The sequence below is a fragment of the Trametes versicolor genome (genome assembly GCF_000271585.1).
Source record: "Trametes versicolor FP-101664 SS1 unplaced genomic scaffold TRAVEscaffold_2, whole genome shotgun sequence".
Taxonomy (NCBI): domain Eukaryota; kingdom Fungi; phylum Basidiomycota; class Agaricomycetes; order Polyporales; family Polyporaceae; genus Trametes; species Trametes versicolor.
In genome coordinates, this window is record NW_007360322.1 from 3301432 (window position 1) to 3319935 (window position 18504).

General features: G+C 57.7%; 6 protein-coding genes across 6 annotated transcripts; 3 read left to right on the forward strand and 3 right to left on the reverse strand.

Annotated features, from left to right (window-relative positions):
- Nucleotides 1-692: 692 nt before the first annotated feature.
- On the forward strand, nucleotides 693-2377 carry TRAVEDRAFT_43740 (uncharacterized protein; the record flags this gene model as incomplete). Its single annotated transcript, XM_008035712.1, has 9 exons — nucleotides 693-800; nucleotides 867-893; nucleotides 959-1215; nucleotides 1276-1307; nucleotides 1366-1685; nucleotides 1739-1901; nucleotides 1965-2026; nucleotides 2097-2259; nucleotides 2313-2377. The coding sequence occupies 9 exons, from the start codon at nucleotides 693-695 to the stop codon at nucleotides 2375-2377; spliced, it is 1197 nt and encodes a 398-aa protein (XP_008033903.1).
- A 1678-nt stretch (nucleotides 2378-4055) lies between these two features.
- TRAVEDRAFT_142351 (uncharacterized protein) lies at nucleotides 4056-7276 on the reverse strand. Its single transcript, XM_008036402.1, has 9 exons — nucleotides 7187-7276; nucleotides 7001-7128; nucleotides 6793-6950; nucleotides 6699-6736; nucleotides 6444-6637; nucleotides 5394-6385; nucleotides 4954-5312; nucleotides 4217-4897; nucleotides 4056-4161 (listed from the first exon to the last, which is right to left on the reverse strand). Exons 1-6 carry the CDS (start codon nucleotides 7226-7228, stop codon nucleotides 6124-6126), a joined length of 822 nt encoding a protein of 273 aa, XP_008034593.1. The 5' UTR covers nucleotides 7229-7276; the 3' UTR covers nucleotides 4056-4161; nucleotides 4217-4897; nucleotides 4954-5312; nucleotides 5394-6123.
- A 251-nt stretch (nucleotides 7277-7527) lies between these two features.
- Nucleotides 7528-8779, forward strand: TRAVEDRAFT_26718 (uncharacterized protein). Its single transcript, XM_008035401.1, has 3 exons — nucleotides 7528-7875; nucleotides 7929-8203; nucleotides 8254-8779. The coding sequence occupies exons 1-3, from the start codon at nucleotides 7565-7567 to the stop codon at nucleotides 8712-8714; spliced, it is 1047 nt and encodes a 348-aa protein (XP_008033592.1). The 5' UTR covers nucleotides 7528-7564; the 3' UTR covers nucleotides 8715-8779.
- Nucleotides 8780-8930: 151 nt separating this feature from the next.
- TRAVEDRAFT_161782 (uncharacterized protein) lies at nucleotides 8931-10672 on the forward strand (the record flags this gene model as incomplete). Its single annotated transcript, XM_008036403.1, has 5 exons — nucleotides 8931-9355; nucleotides 9405-9452; nucleotides 9505-9850; nucleotides 9908-10508; nucleotides 10573-10672. 4 exons carry the CDS (start codon nucleotides 8931-8933, stop codon nucleotides 10121-10123), a joined length of 1035 nt encoding a protein of 344 aa, XP_008034594.1. The 3' UTR covers nucleotides 10124-10508; nucleotides 10573-10672.
- A 2085-nt stretch (nucleotides 10673-12757) lies between these two features.
- On the reverse strand, nucleotides 12758-14875 carry TRAVEDRAFT_43746 (UDP-Glycosyltransferase/glycogen phosphorylase; the record flags this gene model as incomplete). Its single annotated transcript, XM_008035713.1, has 11 exons — nucleotides 12758-13070; nucleotides 13130-13200; nucleotides 13261-13383; nucleotides 13461-13547; nucleotides 13603-13843; nucleotides 13903-13952; nucleotides 14003-14083; nucleotides 14146-14325; nucleotides 14386-14551; nucleotides 14610-14766; nucleotides 14824-14875. The coding sequence occupies 11 exons, from the start codon at nucleotides 14873-14875 to the stop codon at nucleotides 12758-12760; spliced, it is 1521 nt and encodes a 506-aa protein (XP_008033904.1).
- Nucleotides 14876-16157: 1282 nt separating this feature from the next.
- Nucleotides 16158-18281, reverse strand: TRAVEDRAFT_43747 (UDP-Glycosyltransferase/glycogen phosphorylase; the record flags this gene model as incomplete). The annotated part of the gene is made up of 11 exons (XM_008035714.1): nucleotides 16158-16476; nucleotides 16536-16606; nucleotides 16667-16789; nucleotides 16867-16953; nucleotides 17008-17248; nucleotides 17311-17360; nucleotides 17411-17491; nucleotides 17554-17733; nucleotides 17793-17958; nucleotides 18017-18173; nucleotides 18230-18281. The coding sequence occupies 11 exons, from the start codon at nucleotides 18279-18281 to the stop codon at nucleotides 16158-16160; spliced, it is 1527 nt and encodes a 508-aa protein (XP_008033905.1).
- Nucleotides 18282-18504: the final 223 nt, after the last annotated feature.

Genomic DNA, 18504 nt, shown 5'->3' on the forward strand with positions numbered 1-18504 from the left:
TAGCTACCATTCGCTGCTACCTGCATGCGCTCAGCACAGACTCTTCCTTGTTTCCTTCAGTGGCGATGTGGAGCCGTGAGCGGATTTTTTGAGCTATATTCGCAGGCGGACGTGACCGTCAATAGAGTCGGCGTGTTGCAAACTTACGGAGGTACTTACATGCTCCGTCGCAACTCCACCCGGCGTAGATTACGCGTTTTGCTTCGATGTGACCGCGCAGAGCAAGGTCGCCTCAAGCGACGTTAAGCGTGCGGCGGCTATGCGCAAGTTTGATGCTCCGAGTACGGCGGGCATTTGCAGCGCTGAAGGACCGGTTCGATCGGTAGGAAGGCGATAGTGATTCACAAGACCCACCATCGGACGTTCAAAGACGAACACAGTAAGTCCGATTGTTCTACAGGCTTGACGGCTACTATGCAGATGGACTCTCACATCAGCAGCACTTCGAGAGCCTAATTCGCAGCATGGGGGCGTGGACGCAGTGATGATGCGCGACCCCGCGCTCACGACGCTCATGAAGTTCAAGCCGTCGCGTTCGGATTTGTCGGCGGCGCAGCAGGCTCCGAGCTTCCAATTTGACCTCCGCCTGAGAACTGGCGGACGAGACGCTCTTCAGATCCTTAAGAAGAGTTTCTGAGAGCGCGGACGTCGCCATCAAGAGAAACCTAGACACTTTCGAACGCAAGTTCGCTATGCAAGAGCGGCGGATCTACGAGGAGATGCAAGGCGTCGTCCGGCACGAAAGCGATCGGGTCATCAACAGCGTCCTCGGAGGCCCACACACTAAGATACAAGACCCCGTGAGTGGTCTCAATTTCACGCGAGTTGAGACTTTGTTGTCTGACGTGGTATGCACTGTGATGTAGATCGTCCGCGAAGTCTGGAAGGGCATGGTGATTCGCTGCCATGCTAGACTTCAATCAACCTCGTTCTTGCACTCACAATGTCTTGATTATAGCGATGGCGAGGCCATGTGAAGACCCACGAATTCATCCTTGTCCTCCGCGACTACTATCTGCAGCGGATCGATCAGGAAGACGTTGTCATGTCCAGTGGTGACTCTCCAATAACAGGCGGTGACGACAAATGGGCGCTCGAATGCCTCAACGTCAACTACATCTCAGCCATCTCGGAAGCACTTGACGACGATGGCTCAGGCTTCCTCACCATCAGTAAAGTTAATCAATTCACCTCGTCTCGTCCAGAAGGCTGGAGGTATGCTACCAACACGCAATAGCGCACACTGCGTCGATTTTAATCTTCGTCTAATCGCAGCTTGCTCCACTGGATCGCGTTCTGGGCGAAAGGTGTGTTTACTATTACTCAGACGCCTCAAGCAACTTTTCAGTGACAATGGCTTGCAAGGATGGAGGATAGTCACGACCCATTACAATAACAAGTTGAACGCCCTTGTTGCGGAGATGTTTGCGCTGATCCCCCACCTCCGTGTCGAGAACCGCCTGAAGGCGTGCTGGTATCTTGTGACGGTGTGGCCGGTCCTCGCCCAAGTCCTGGCAACGTTCGACCGCGTCGAAGTGGACATCGAAGGCGAGCTCTGGGGAAGGTTCCAAGGCTACATCGAATCCGAAGAGAATAGGCTCGAGGAGGGCCTGAAGACCTTTCACTACTTCATCGATGCCGCGGACACGGTAACCTTGATCACTGGACCCGGGAGGATCGAGCGGGTGAGTTTCAACTTGCCGTGTTTTGCTGACTGGTAACCCTGTTATTGTTCAAGTTCTTGATGCCCCTCTACTACCTCTTGGTCCGTCGGGACCTTGAGATACTGCGGCTCTGCCATGAGAAGGTCGTTATCAACCACATGGAGCTCTACCGATCTGCCACCAGTATAGCGCTCGCCGTGGCGGAGGTTGCGCAATCTCGGATTAGGGCCTTAGAAGGTGAGTAATTGCTTATGGCTCTCAGGTTTGGTGCTAGTATTCAGGGTCAACGTTGGGCTATAGCTGTTTTTAAGCAACGTAACTTGGACCCAGAAAAGCAAATGAAAGGCTTCGCATATGGGCTGGTGAGTTTGTGTGCCACAGGGCCATACACGTACACACCCCGAGCACGACTAACTGCCTTGTAAAACCCAGTATTACGCTACCTACAAGTCTGAACGACTCTGGTCCATGAAAACCCGGGTGACCTTCAAGGAGCGAGACGCCGGCACATTCGAGGAAGTCGAGCCTGACCTGAAGGCCTGCCGTGCATCAGCAAAGTGCGCGACCGTGATGTACGGCACCACAGGCCCCTGCAGTACGTGTAGTATCTTGTGGAACAAGTGGCGAGCTGCTAACTTCTGCATGCAGGCCACGGACCCTACTGGCACTGGGTGGCACGCTGTGGAACGTTCGTGGCGCGCTGCCAGACGTAGCGCGCAGCTCTGCAGAGCTCCGCAGACCCTCAGGCGCCGTTATGCAGGGCTCTACGAGACCATGCAGAGGGCCAGTCTCACAACCGGATAAATTATTGCTCAGATCGTCGTGCACTGCGGGCACCCAAAAATGCAAGATAAATGCGGCAGTAAATCAATGATATATTGAGCGTCGCATGATAATATCGCGGGATATTCTACGCGTGAAAATACAATCTATACATGGCCCGCAGGGTCCGAGTGTCCGACGTCCAGGCCCGGAACGCAGCCCACGAAACAGCCATTGGTGAGACACACTCCCAAGAGTCACAGACCCAGAAGTAAGCCGGATAGAGACCAAATCGACGTCTTGCAAGGCGGATAGACAAGAGAAAGAGCGCATATATGAATCAAGGGAACGAGGGTGACCTAGAGCACCAGACTGCAGGAGAGGTTCGTTCAAAGTCCGGGGTGTGAAGGTCAGTGCGCGGCATCCCTGTGGCAAGTCAGCGTGCTTGTGGTCCTCATCGAGGGAGTCGTTAGTCGCATGGGAGTCAGCGTGAGCGTGGCCGTTTCCGTGCACATCCACATAACTCACAGTGCCGTACGCACCTCATGATCATCAGCAGCGTCCATGTCACCGGGGTCCATGTCCTCCTGCTAAGGGCTGCGATCTTGGCGATGGCGCGAGATGGTGGTCGTAGTGGGAGAAGAAGAGGATGGGGGAAAATGGGGCGCTCCGAGACTTTATATACGACGCGGGTCCGCAAAGAAGGCGACGCAAGTCAAGGACGCGTCAAGGATCGCGCATACGTCATTGGACTTGGGGCGCGATCGCCGACGCGACGCGACGCGTCCGCCCCATTGGGCCGGCGCTTATTCTTTCGTCTCTTACCCCCGCTCAGGCGGCTTGCGCTAGTACTCTCGAAGCCCGGGCCCCTCTGTATCTCGTCGTTACTCTTATTGACTGGGTACCAGCCACTTTGCTACCAACCTTGGACGACAACAACAACGGCACACCCTGCAGTGCACACTGCCTGAAGCTGAAGGCGCATATAACCAGGGCGACGAGGTCAGCGAGGTCGTTGTGGTGAGTGACAACGAGGAGGCGTAGTAGGTGCGCTTGCGCTATGATGATGGCGACAATACCTATGAGGTCGATGCGCCATGTGGGATGAGATGAAACACAGGACCAGATGACCGGTGAGGGTGAGTTCGTGCGCCTTTAGGACCACGGCGATGGCGGAGGGCTTCGCGCTGTATCAAGCAATGCTTAGTGATCTCGCGCGGACGTCCGCTTGCCTCGCGTGCCTACTGTGAGCTTGCGGGAATGATTGAACCCAGTACGAATGTTTTGTACATTCTTAATGGCCCGGGGAGGCTTCCGGGGTAGCGGATGTTCGGGCTACGCTACTTCAGACCATGTAGCTCTGCATATATTCCACTAATCCGCTAATATTACACATGACTACGTAGTACACTCGTGGCACTCGACGACGTACGGCATGCCTTTGTAGCGACTTCGCGGCGCGATGCATTTCGCGACTAGGACCCTTGGTGTAAGACCGCTCCCTGCGGCGCGCTGCAGGCGCCTGTCAGCCTTTCACCTGGCACGGCTAGGCGCCTACAGCGCGCTGCGTATCTCGTGGTGCCATGCATCGCCATGCATGTTGCTTGCGCTTTTGCTGATGTGATCCCGGCGAAATCCTCACTCTGTCCGCCCCTGCCGAAGGGCCATCTGTCACGGCGCGAGATTCGCTATCGGAGACCGACCTGCTGGAGCCCGACGGCGCTCTCAAATCCATGTAAGTGCCTGCGGCCTTCGTCAGAACAAAATCGCGTGTGCTCAAACCATACAAGGCTTGGTCGATGGCATGGCTTTTTTGGACACGGCAAAGACTGGCCCGACTCCGCCATGATCTCGTTCTTCCTCCACGCGTCCGGCCCAGGCGCGCTCTCGTCCAGATCGCGAACCGCCGCGGGGGTCTCCTACACCATCACGGCTCAGTGCGCAACCCGCAAAGACGGCAGAGCTGGATTTACGGCCCACTGGGAGCTCGTCGGAGTTCAAACATGCCATCGCTTCCTCCAGGGCACAGTTTCCGAGGACGGCCAGTCGATGTCTGGCGTGTGGAGCGCAGTCGAAGGCGAGCTGGCTGAGTCCACAGACGAGTTCTACTTCACGCGCTCGTCGCCGGAGTTGCTCACTGTGCGGCCGCGCCCGCGGGTCCTCAAGGCGGGGCCGAACAAAATCAAGGCCCTATGGCGCTTTGCGCTGGACGCGACTATTCTTCAGGTCCGCAGGGGGCAGCCATGGCGGTACATCAAGGACTTCATCCAGAGATGGAACGCATACCTCGACTTGCTCGCCCCAAGTACCAGCCTGAGCCCCGAGCGGCGCACGGATACGTCAAGCTCCGAAGACACAGCCCACACTCCCCGCGGACGCCTCAGCGAGATCGAGCGGTCGTTCACGTTCGACGAGGCGTGCTTCTGCCACATCGTGCTCGAGCTCCGCAACAGGGCCTCCGCCGAAATGCAGTCCGTACACTCCCTCCCTCGCCCTCGCCTCTGATGAATAACGAACCTCTCCACAGCTACTACTACTTCTGTGACTTCTGCGGCGCGACGCACGGCCCGCGCGACGCGCGCTACACGTGCATCCCATGCTCGATCGCAGCCGACACTCCCATCGACGTCTGCGAGACGCCGCGGTGTAGGGGCGCGACGTTCACTGCGGGCGCCGCCGTACACCGACCCGCACACGACATGCTCAAGATCCGTGGCCTGGTGATCTGGCAGCGCGAGCTCCCCGAGCTCATTCGACGTGCGAAGGCGGCGACTGCGCGCGCAGACGAGGCGCTTGAGGGAGATGAGGGGGGCGAGAGAGGTCGGCTGGGGTGTGCGTCCTGCTCTGCGGTCGTGGGGTATCCTTTCTTCGCCTGTTTGGACTGCACAGGTACGTCCATATCTCCGCGCCCAGGGCGCTGTACCGCCCGAGAATTTGAGCATGCGCAGCTGACTCGCCTTCGGCCTCCAGGCGGTTCGGAGGACGTCTATATCTGCGCCACATGCGACGAACATACTGGAGGCATTTCCGCAGGAACGCACACCCCGCAGCACACCCTCGTCCGGTGCCTGTCGCCCGCGGAGTGCAGCGTGGAGGAGCCGGAAGGCGTGGAGGAACGGCTCCGCGCGCTCGAAGACAAGGTTGCGTCGTACTCGGAGAGGATGGGCCGCATCGAGCACCTGCTGGAGGGCATGTCGAAGGCACTGTTTAGGCTCGCTCCTCCGTGAGTGGCCCACTCGGGTGCCTCCTGAGCAACTCCTGAGTGTGTTCGTATATTAGCTTCGCGATATACTGCGCGTCATGCATGGTTCATCGGCCCCACATGTTCTCAAAGCGCTATTCAACCTACAGTAAACATCGGCCGCAGCCTATCTTGTAGAATTAGACCTGACTGCGGCGTGATGGTGACGGACCTCGACGCTAGCTAGCCTCGGTACCGGGTATGTAGCACGCGCGAATGGACGAAACACGAGAATTGCGATAGATTCCAAAACAGTGGCGCAATGCAGCGTTACAAGTACAGATAGGATACTGGAGGTATGTTCATCAGCACGACGCGAAACTCGATTAAGTACAAGTTAAGAGGAGCGCATGTGATCAACTGTGGATGTGCGGAAGAATGTTCGTTGTTCGTGACTATTTTCGTGCCGGTCGTGTTTTCCGTTATGCGAAGGCGAAAGCAGCATACGCTGTTCGACTAGTTGATGAGCGGGGCACGCTCCTCGTCGAGCGAAATGCCGCGGCCGCCACGGCGGAGCTTGAGGCCAACGCCGATCGCAGCCTTGACGACCCAGACGAGGGAGAGGATGGCGAAGGCGAGCGCGGACCAGTGGATGAACGCGGGGTGGCGCTGGCGCGCGAAGATCGCCCAGAGCGACCACGCGATCGCAATGCTGGCGGGGAGATCACCCTCGGCGGACGAGAACGCGTAGGTCGCGGCGGTGGCCTCGAGGAAGAAGCTGGAAGGAGCGCGTAAGCAATTGATCTTCGGAGATGACGGCAGGCAGGTATACATACAACGCGAGGAAGGCGAAGACCTTGGTCCAGATACCGGCGGGCTCGACGGCCGCGTTCTTGCCGAATGCCTCGAACGCGGTCAGGATGACGAGAACAGTGGTCCAGCCATGGTAGAGCGAGAACGGCAAGTGGACGAAGATCTCATCCGCAGTGCTCTGCGGCTCATGGTACTTCTTCACGACGTAGTAGATGTGCTGCGCCACAATTGAAGTAAGTTTCGGGTGCCGGGCCGCAGACTGAATGGATGGCACATACCGTCACTGCGGAGCTGACGAACAGGGAGAAGACGAAGGCTGCGCGAGGGTAAGGTTAGATGGTGCGGAGACGGTGCGTAGGAGGCGCGACATACCGACGACGTAGTAGTGCCTCGCCCACACGTTGACGTAGATGGCGTTCAGGACGGCGAGGAGGGGGAGGCGCCAGGAGATGCCGTCAATGATGACTTGCTTGCCGCCGTCGAAGAACTGGTAAATCACGGTTCCGAGGAGGAGAAGGTGGATGAGGGACCTAGGACGAGTCAGCTCGCGAAACAGGAGACAGCCACAAAGACCGCGTACCAGATGAGGAACGCCCATGGCGCGGGGGTCACGTAGGTGTCTTTGCCGTAGTAGTAGATGTCCGAAGGTGCAGCAACGGTGTACACGTTCGAGCCGAGGAAGAGGAAGTATGCGACCACATTAACGATCTGTTCGGACCGTTCTGAGCACCGTCTACCTAGAACAAAGGCGGAAGACCACACATACCTTGAGGAAGAGACCGTCGGTCCAGTTGCTGTGGGACGGCATTGCTGTTGCGACACTGGCGGACGTCGAGGGGAGGGGGAGGACAAGAGGGAGATGCGGGAGTGGGGCGAGGCGGTCGAGGCTTTATAGGGCGCTGCTTGGCTTGGGGCAGGAGTGACAGGATGGATGCACGAGTGTATGCACGTCCATGGCGCAACGCCCGCTGCGGTCCTGACGTCACCCACGCCTCCCATGACCGCTCCTGGCTCCGGCCGCCCACGTGGCCCCCACGCGCGCCTGCCCAATCGGGCGCCAGACACACCCGTCCCAGTCCCCGTGCACGCGCCCCTCGCGTGCGCACACAGTCTCGCGGCGCCGCCCACAGCGGCAGCGTCGAGGATGTCCACTTACGCGCCCCGTCACTCGCCCTCCGCGTTCTCTACCCCCGCCTCGACCACCCTCTTCCGCAGGCTCACATGGGAGGGCACTGTGCCGCTCGAGATCCGTGTCGACTCCAAGGAGCTGCCCGCCAACTCTGACCGCGGCCTCGAATGCTACTACATCCAGGCACCTCGCGTCAGCTACCTCCCGCTGCTCGTCCCAGAGATCAAGCGATACCTGCTTGATGTCGTCTTTGACGAGGCCGCAGCACGCGTAATCAAGGAGGAGGACTGGTGGTTTGAAAGCGAGGACGGGAATCTGCTCAAGTGGTACGCACACCCGCTCCAGCCTTCACTCTACATCATGCTCAATTCTCGCGTAGGCACTGGCCCATCGGGCTCATATACGACAACCACTCCATCTCACAATCGACGCGGCCCAATGCCGTGCAGTCCGTCTTCACTCCGCTCCGTCTCGTCCTCCATCTGGTCTCCCCGCCAACGGAGAAGCTTCTGCTTGCGCCAAGCGCAGAAGCGTGCAAGCAGGCGTTCATGGGACAGCTCAAGGAGGCCGACTTCATCCGGTGGGGCAACACGAAGCGCATGACTGGCCTGCGCAAGGCTGAACAAGACGGTCTCTGGGAGGGGATCAAAGAGCGTAAGCCTGAGCTCTGCCACTATAGGTTTCCCCCGCTGATATCTATGTAGACAACTTTGACGAGTACTGGCGTGTCGCTTCGAAGATCACGCCCACGACAACCCCTACGCGCTCACATTCTCCGCCACCTCCCGCGGCTGCGACGTCGCTCCACACCCGCCCGCCATCCGCAGACCCCAGTTCCAATAACACGCCGCCCGACCGCGATGGCGCTTCAAGCGTGCGGAACGTACCCGTTCGCATATATCTCCCCGACGGTCCGGTCCTACAGGACCTCGTCCCGCCCGTGCTCGAGGATGGACCGATACACACCCTCGGCACGTTCCTCTCGGCGCGGTTGCCGTTGCTCTTCCCGCCCCCGGAGACGGGTAAGCATACGTTGGCGTACGCGCTTCTCCAGGGCGTACACGTACCTCCCGAGGCAGAAATGGCATGGCTCGGTGCGTGCATGGCTGGTGCGGACGGATGGGTGAACGTGTGTGTGGGTCTGCTGAGGGAGGCCGCGCGATAGGCGGCGGCGGCGGATGCGCTGTACTGTATGTATACCCGTATATAGATTCTACCCTTCCATGCTTTTCAGACACACGAGGGATACGCAACTAGAACATCATCGCAGTAGATTGAACCTACCTGGCGTCCTGCGCAGCTCCCTACGCGTGGGAAAGCGTTTTAGAGACGATGTTACAGACTATGGGCGTCTACATACGTGTAAGTGGCAGCGATGTCGATGCTGCCCCTCCCCGTCACCCTCTCCGCCTCCCGCCGCGACCACTCCCGACAACATCCAGGAGGCTTGCGCCACTACCGGAGCACGCGCGACATCCTCCTCACCCGTGCGCGCGTCACCAACCTCGGCTTCTTCATCCTCGCCGCCTTCGCTGCCGTCTCCCTCCTCGTCAACCTCGTCTGGTACTTCTCGGAGCCAGCCGACTATGCGCATGAGGGCACATATAAAGCCCCGCGGGCTATCTGGGAGACGCTTCCGCGCGAGCGCGGACTGGCGGAGCTGGACCATTTGATTATGGTGCCGGGGCATGCGATTTGGAAGGGCACGAACTTGGAGGCGCGCTTTGACGAGGACCAGTGGGTCCTGGAGCCGTACCAGCGCGGCGGAGGACGGATAGCGGCGTTCTTCAAACATATCACTGCAGCGTATGTTTTGCCCCATGCATTGTGCTCGTCGCATACTAACCGTACGCAGTGCCGATCTCGCACGGCAAGACGAGCACTCCCTGCTCGTGTTCAGCGGGTACGCCGCCCCTCCCCTTAATACCGCAACCACGCTGACCCCACGCACGCAGCGGCCAAACACGCCCAGCCTCCACCACGACCGAAGCCGAGTCCTACATGCGCCTCGCGCACGTCTCGGACCTGCTCCCCACGCTCACCTCCGCGCCCGGCGCGCCGCTGCGCGCGACGACGGAGAACCACGCGCTCGACTCGTACCAGAACCTGCTGTTCTCCGTGGCGCGCTTCCACGAGTACACGGGGCGGTGGCCCGCGCGCATCACCGTCGTCGGGTACGCGATGAAGCGGCGGCGGTTCACGGAGCTGCACCGCGCGGCGCTGCGCTGGCCGGAGGCGCGCTTCGCGTATGTGGGCATCGACGCGGAGGGCGAGGACGCGGTGAGCGCGCAGCAGGGCGAGGTATGTTGTCTGAACCTAGCGGCGTGGAAGAGAGCGTTGGCTGACCGTGTGTCGCAGCTGCAGAACGGGTATTTGCCGTACACACAGGATACCTATGGGTGCCACGGGACGCTCCTCGCGAAGCGGCGTGCGCGCAACCCGTTCCTGCGCTTCCACTCGTATTACACTTCCGCGCCTGAGCTCGGCGGTCTGCTCAACTGGTGTCCGGATCGCGCCCAGGGCGGGCGTGCGGCGCTGTATCCTGGGTCTCTTCCATGGGACAGCTTGGGGTAGACTCTTGCACAGAAAATGAACCTCTTTCGTTGGACTTTAGTCTGCCTTTCGTGACGCTATCATTATTGTCTTGCCGTCGTCATCCGCGACGTTATTGTAATCAATTCACGCCACTAGTCCTGCCTTCCTGTCTTCAAGACGAGTGTACACGAGAGGTGCGATCCCGCCTGATCAAGACAATGTTCTTACGCATCGCGTTCTCCTCAGATCCTCCAGTTCAATGCGAGAAAGACGTTCCCCATATACGTCGAGGCCGCTTTTCGTCTTTGAACCCCCATCCAAGCAAGCAGAGATCTCCCATCGCATCACACCATCTTCTCTACGCGCCGCTTGCGCCGGTCTCCTCCTCAATCTCCATCCTCGCTTGGCGATGAACTACGGTAAACTATATACGACGTGTATTGGTGAGCACTGATGATTCTGAACCGGAAAGAAGCCCCGCTACGTACCTGCCTCGCTATAATCACCGCTGCTGACCATCCTACGCCTCCGCACGAACTTCTCCTCGAATTGCACTTGACCGTCGGCAAGCGTCACTCTCCTCCAGCTGTCTCGGGGGCCGATCATGGTGATCTGACCGCGTTGCATTGTAGGGATCTCCCTCATGAACCGGCGCATGTAGTCCTCGAGGTCGAACGTGTCCGCAGAGCGTTCAGCGGGCAGCAAGGGGTAGTCGTCGGGGTTGAGCGGGGGAGGCGTCGGCAGGCGGCTCCACCTGCGCGGAACTTGTTCATTCTTCGAGTGGATGTTGGGACGGGGGTCGAGATTGGTTACCCAAGTATCCAGCTGGAGGTCTTGGAGGGGCGCGCCCAGGAGTGAAGACAGAAGATCGTCCTAGAAATTCGGTTGGTATGGGTTATAGACAGGTGAAGGGTGTGATCGAACACGTACGAGCACCGCGGCAACGTCGACATTTGCAGCCATCTGGGCCCCCGAATCGGACCCTATTTCGATGTCCATGTCGAGAAGCTCAAGCCTAGATCCGCCCTGCCCTTGAAACACTGCGAAAATGTCGGTGTCCGGGGCGTCATGTATCCTGGGCCACCGGAGGCACTTTAGCTGTCTGGGACGGGCGTTGAAGAGCACAGGCGCGAGCATGAAAAGGACCTGGTCGTGCAAGTCGCGTAACTCCACATCCCCTATGGGACAGGTCAGGCCCAGCACATAGAGGTCGGCTAATATTCCTCTGAACTTTCCCAGCTCGCTCCAGGTGAAGCCCGAACCGACCTGTTGGGCGATGTTAAGATGGCGGCGCAGGATGCAGTGCTGTATGTCGGGTCGCCAGTCGGAACCGAGATCGCTCTCCGTCAACTCTAGATGTGCCAGGTTGGGATACGCACGGGTATACGACACCGTGAGCGGGAGGAGGGCTCGCTTGTGGTAAACTTCGCGCATCCTTGGATACACAAGCGTAGGGTCAGGGCCCGTGCTTGGGTGTGTGAACCAGCGGTAGGAGGTCAAGGTTTCAAGAGTGGACGCCGAGTTCTGAAGGACAACGGCAGGATGATACAGCGGCCAATCATGTTCCGGTACAACGTCGAAGAACGCGTCCTCCCCGTCGCTGCTGAAATTGATGTCCGCAGAGATGAGCTCGGATCGGAGGGACCGAAGCATCCCCATAGCATGCTCGTCGGCATGGGAGATGGAGAGATGACGAACGGAGGTGAGCATGGCGAACGCGTTTGATACGCCAGAGTGAGATAATAAGGGGCCTTCGGAGTCGCACCAGATCGACAACTTGTTGAGGTTGGAAAGCAATGGCAACGCAAGGATCAACGCCTGATTTGCTTCCTCGCTAAGGTCGAATAGATACCCGAATGCAAGAGAGCGCACGAATTGGAAGCGAGTGCCCTCCGGCGTGCGCAGGTAGGAGAGGAAAGAGAGTAAATGTTCCTCCGCGTGAAGCGTGACGGTATCCAAGAGAAGCGCTTCGACTCCATGCGTATAGAAGAAGCGACCTGTCTGCGTAAACCGTGCGCAGTCGGGTCTTGGGCAGGCCTTCAAGACCTCCAGCAGGACGTCGTAGTTCAGAGTGGGAGTTGATGTCATGAGTACTAGTGATACTTGAGAGGTTTGTACGAGTGTATTCGACTCGTGGATATGCTACAGCAGAATTCGTCAGCTTTATGGCTATATCACCATATTTCAACCTTTGAATGAGCAGCAAGACATGCAAATACTGCCATATGAATGGGACACTGGCTCGAATTGAGTGCTCGCAACCGATTCAAAGACGTACAAATTGAAAGTTCAGCGGTATACGGGCAAACGGGTTGAGTTTTCAGTGCTGTGAGGACATAGAAGACTCGAAGGGAGTGGAGGTTGGACCTAGCCTGTAGTACCGAACGCGACTCATGGGAAGAGAGAGAGCAACTCAGCGCGGTATTCGCAAGGCACGGCAGTATGCGTGCGTGTAGTGGCACAGCCACAACTTCACATCCTCCTCGATCGTGATCGACTGCGCTCTCTAGTTACATGGTCCTCACACCGTACCCCGCGGTCTGAAATCATCCGAAAGAAAGGAATAGTAAAAGCAGTGCAAACAAATGAAAGGTGCTATAAGGCGTCGCGCCTAGGTTTGGGCGAGAAAGAGCTCAAGCTGCTCATCTACTTACATATCGGACTCACAGGAATCTAAAATTCATCCAAGAACATAGACACCTCGCGCCGCGCGACGCCGTCCTCGTCCCATGCCGCTTGCAGCTTCTTCCTCAGCCCCTGGAGCCGTGCGCGTTTCTCGGCGCCGTCAGGACCGAACGCCTGGTCGAGGACGCCGCGCATCTCCTCTTTCACGGCGTCGATAGTCCCCACGGGCGTGCGGCCATCGCGGAAGATCTTGCCCAGACCGCAGCCACCCCGGACCTCGATGAGCTCGTATGCCACGTTAATGTCGTCGGCGAGGTAGATGGCGTTCATTGGCTGGTCGGCGTCGATCGGCCACACGATCCTAGGAGGCGCGGAGGTCAGAAGTTGGGGTAGCAACGGCAAGTGGAGCTGAGGACTTACATGGGGACGCCAGCTGTGATGGACTCGAGGGTTCCATTGTGCCCGCCGTGCATGAGAGACCACCCTGTCGCCTGTGGAGACTCGTAAGCAAGGGCCGTACTACAGGTTAGCCGTGCGAATAGATTACTCACTGGATGCTCAAGGAGGGCTTGCTGCGGGACCCAGTCGGAAACGATGGCGTTGCCATACTTCTCGATCCTCGCCTTGACGTCGTCGGGAAGCGGACTCGCCATTGACGCGCCATGGCTCATAACCTATGACGCCGCGGATAGGTTAGATGACGCAGAGGCTACATGTCCGGATAGGTTCGGCATTCGCGAACGAGACTTACAAATGGGATGTTCTTCTCCATAAGTACGTCTAGTACCGCCCAGAGCTTGGCGGGATCGGGCGGCCAGAACAGGGAACCGAAAGACAGCTGACGGCGCTGCTAAGTCGGGATTTACGATGATTGGGAAACGAGGAACACTCACGTAGAGGACGGAGTGTTCGCCGGCGGACTTGAGCTTCTCATCCAAGAAGGCCATGATTTCACCGCCGTTCTCCGAGTTTATCATCTCCTTCGCCGCGGCCTGAGCGCCGGATGGCATGAGAGGGCCAGCATAGAAGGCTTTCTGCGACTTCTCTGCGAAGTGCTGGCGAATCGCGTCAGTCGCCTGGGGATGGTAGTCGGCGGCGTCGAAAGTGATCAGTCCGTCAGCTTTGTTGATGGCTCTTTTAGCCAGCGTGTATGAGTGCCCGTGAAAACCAGCAAGGCGTAACAGGTCACTCACCCAGCTATCCTGATGATCACGTTGGCGACCAGCAGTTTTGGGAGCCTGAACTGCGGGTCTACGGGTTAATGTAGAGCTAATGATAGAAACAAAGACGTACGCCCTGAGGATGCATCTCGTAGTCGTGTATCGTCGGCAAACACGGGCTGTGCATCAGCGCCCCACTAGTGCGCCACATCATCTATTACGACGCATCTTGGCGTCAGCGTAGAGCCACGGGTATCTCACAAATTGCATACCAACCTCATAGGCGACATCCAACACCGGCCGTCCCGTGCGTGCAGCCTCCGCCGTCGCCTGAGGATACTTGTCCTCTGAAAAGGCGTGGTAGAAGGCATTGGTCGAAAGTGGAAACCAAGTGTATACTTTGACTGTGTCCCCACTAATCTCGCGCACGATATCGTGGGCGTCGACAGCGAACGACTGCGAGGGGGGCCACGACCGTCAGCACATATTCACATTGCACGATATCAGAGCACGTACGTCTAGTAAGGCTACACCCGGGCGAACGGGGAGCGCTTCGAAGCGCGTCCCCGTCTTCGCGCACGTAAGCGCCTGGTCGTTACAAAGCCTGTCCCAAGCCGCCTTGAAGACCCCAGGGGCGCCGCTTGTCTCGTCGGCTTCGGTACCCTCGTCCAATGCGACAACTCTAGAGGGCGCATTTTGAGAGACTAATCGCCAAAATCATACGTAAACGGGTGAGATACCTTATCCTGTTCACGAGGTGTTCTTCTCCTGGCTGAAAGTCCCGCGCGAGTTCTGCTACTGCTCGACTGTGTACGCTATGGACGGTCAGGAAGGTGACCAGGATCGGGCGCAGTTTGACTATGCGCGCGACGAGCGTGCACATGGGGCGAGAGTGTCCTGTGTTGCACTCCGTCAGCATATACAACATGTTTTGGGTCGATACAATATACGCACCCCAGAAATGCGTCGAAAAAACGACAAGATGCTTGTAAGGCGGAGCGGACATGATAGGAGGTTGTATGGGAACTTGCTCAATGGGCTCCGAGTTGGTCGGTGGCTCCGGGCCCTTACTTATACTTATCCCCGGTGGTGCTCCTGGGAACTGCGAATACCGGGACTGCTATCGCAATTGCAAGCTCGCGGATATCAAGTCCGCGAGTAAATCGGAGTTTGAGTGCAAGATGGCCGAGTCTATGAGGGTGAGCCGTAGTCAGCTTAGGATCGGTCACCCTATGTGGTTACTGACATGCGGCAGAACTCACCGAAGCCGCCGCCTCCTTGGCTTCTACCCGACGGTTGCCGAAGATGTAAGAACGCCAAGATAGCGGGCGGGTGTCAGCCGCTGCGTGTCAATGCGAAGAATGCGAGTCTAACGGGAGCGAGGAAGCTCTATTGCAGGCGGCTGTGCCTGGACGTTGTTGAAGGGACACGGCACGCGTGCAATACCGATTGCGGTGCCGTTTAGGCGTAGTCTCACTTTCGCAAGAATGCAACGAGTGAGTCTTTCTGCAAATGAGTGATGGTATATATTTGGAGATGCGCTCGGATCGCGAGTTGCAAGTCAAATTAGCAAAGGGGCTGACAATCGTAGTCCCGAGCGAACTACTTACTTCGGGCAGAAGGTCGGAGTACTGTTGGATTTCTTCTCACGAGAACGAACTATCGGTCAGCTCATGACGAGCCTCGGAGAATATTTCCTACTCACGATCTTGCATAACATATCCCCGTATATAAGGGTACGGCCACATAGCATCGGCGACCGATGGATGGGTGGACTGCTGGCAGCGAATGTAGTAAAGTACTGCCATTGCAAGCGCTACTCGTACCTGGTGAAGTGAAGTGAAGCCGCCGTTACTCGTGGCGCAGCGACAACAGCCGCTAGAGTGTCATGAGCACAAAAAATTCCTTTTCAGCAACACGAGAGGACAGCGGTTATTCTGGGGTAGTAGTGCGGCTAAGTGCGCAGTGGAATCGTACTGCATGGAGGTTACGTTGAAGTCTAACTCACTGGGCGTCTCTTTGTCGTTACTGGTGCGCAACGAGTTTCTCACGGTATTCTCTCTGCATCCCCTCCAATACATGCCCGACCTAGAGGCCCGACTCCTTATACTATAGCTCGACCCCCGTCTCCCTCCACCAGGCTATCCGCGCGCAGTACTGCCAGTAGTAGTAGCACAGCGGCACCACATGACTTCACACCCTAGTTGGTGCCACTAATGGACTGCTGCAAGTTTATCTGGACACTCATCCAGACTACTTACTACATAGTACTACGGACTTTCAGAAGTCTAGAATCCATCCAAGAACGTAGACACCTCGCCCCGCGCGACGCCGTCCTCGTCCCATGCCGCTTGCAGCTTCATCCTCAGGCCCTGGAGCCGTGCGCGTTTCTCAGCGCCGTCCGGACCGAACGCTTGGTCGAGGACGCCGCGCATCTCCTCTTTCACGGCGTCGATAGTCCCCACGGCCCGGGGTGTGCGGCCGTTGCGGAAGATCTTGCCCAGACCGCAGCCACCCCGGACCTCAATGAGCTCGTACGCCACGTTGATGTCGTCGGCGAGGTAGATGGCGTTCATCGGCTGGTCGGCGTCGATCGGCCACACGATCCTGGGAGGTGCGGAGGTCAGAAGCTTGGGTAGCAACGACAGCGAAATCTGAAAGCTTACATGGGTACGCCAGCTGTGATGGACTCAAGGGTTCCGTTGTGACCGCCGTGCATAAGATACCACCCCGTCGCCTGTGGAGACCCGTAAGCAAGGACAGTACTACAGGCTAGCCGTGCAAAGAGATCACTCACTGGATGCTCAAGGAGGGCTTGCTGCGGGACCCAGTCAGAGACGATCGCATTGCCATACTTCTCGATCCTCGCCTTGACGTCGTCGGGAAGCGGACTCGCCATTGACGCGCCATGGCTCATAACCTATGACGCCGCGGATAGGTTAGATGACGCAGAGGCTACATGTCCGGATAGGTTCGGCATTCGCGAACGAGACTTACAAATGGGATATTCTTCTCCATGAGCACGTCTAGTACCGCCCAGAGCTTGGCGGGATCGGGCGGCCAGAAAAGCGAACCGAAAGACAACTGGCGGCTCTGCTAAGCCGGGGTTTCGACGATTGGAGAACGAGGAACGCTTACGTATAGGACAGAGTGTTCGCCTGCGGACTTGAGCTTTTCGTCCAAAAAGGCCATGATTTCACCGCCGTTCTCCGAATTTATCTTCTCCTTCTCCTTGGCCTGCGCGCCGGACGGCATAAGAGGGCCAGCATAATACGCTTTCCGGGACTTCTCTGCGAAGTGCTGGCGAACCGCGTCGGTCGCCTGGGGCTGGTAGTCAGCGGCGTCGAAAGTTATCAGTGCGTCAGCTTTGTTGATAGCCCTTTCAGCCCGCATGCATAAGTGCCCGTCAACAGCGACGAGGTATGAAAAGTAGAAACCCACCCAGCTATCCTAAATATGACATTCGCGGCCAGCGGTTTGGGGAACCTAAACTACGGGCTATGAGTTAGTGTAAAACTGAGTCGCAGATGCAAAGACGTACCCCCTGCGGATGCATTTCGTAGTCGTGTGTTGTCGGCAGGCACGGGCTGTGCATCAGCGCCCCACCAACGCGCCACATCATCTAGTACGTCGCATTTTGGGGTCAGCGCAAAGCCATGGGCGATTCACTAACGATAGACCAACCTCATAGGCAACATCCAACACCGGCCGTCCTGTGCGTGTAGCCTCCGCCTCCGCCTGGGGGTACTTGTCCTCTGAAAAATAGTGGAAGAAGGAGTTCGTGGAGACGGGATACCAAGTGTACAGTTTGACCGCGTCCCCACTAGTCTCACGCACGATATCGTGGGCGTCGACCGCGAAGGACTAAGAGGGGGCCACCACCGTCAGCACATATTCATATCGCACGATATTGGAGCACGCACGTCTAGTAGAACTGCATTCGGCCGAACAGGGAGCGCTTCGAAGCGCGTCCCCGTCTTCGCGCAGATAAGGGGCTGGCCGTTACAAAGCCTGTCGTAAGCCGCCTTAAAGGCCCCAGGGGCGCCGCTCGTCTCGTCGGCTTCGGTACCCTCGTCCAATGCGACGACTCTATAGGGCGCGTTCTGAGTGACTATTCGCCGAATCATACGTTCAACGGCTGAGATACCTTATCCTGCTAAGGAGGTGTTCTTCTCCTGGCTGGAAGTCCCGCGCGACTTCTGCTACCGCTCGACTGTGTACGCTATGGACGGTCAGGAAGGTGACCAGGATCGGGCGCAGTTTGACTATGCGCGCGACGAGCGTGCACATGGGGCGAGAGTGTCCTGTGTTGCGTCCAGTCAATGATTACAGCACAGCACCGTCAACACAATATACGTACCCCAGAAATGCGTCGAAAAAACGACAAGATGCTTGTACGGCGGGGCGGTCATAGTAGGAGATTTTCTGGGAGCGTGCTGGATGGGATACGGGAATAGTCGGTAGTTCCGGGCCCTTACTTATACTCGTCGCCAATGGCGCTCCTGAAAATTGCGAATGAGGCCATATCATATCGCAGCGGGACCGCTATCGCAAGCTCCCGCATATCAATTCCACGAGTAAGACGGAGTGCGAGGTGGCCGAGTCTATGGAAGTGAGCCGTGGTCAGCATAGTAT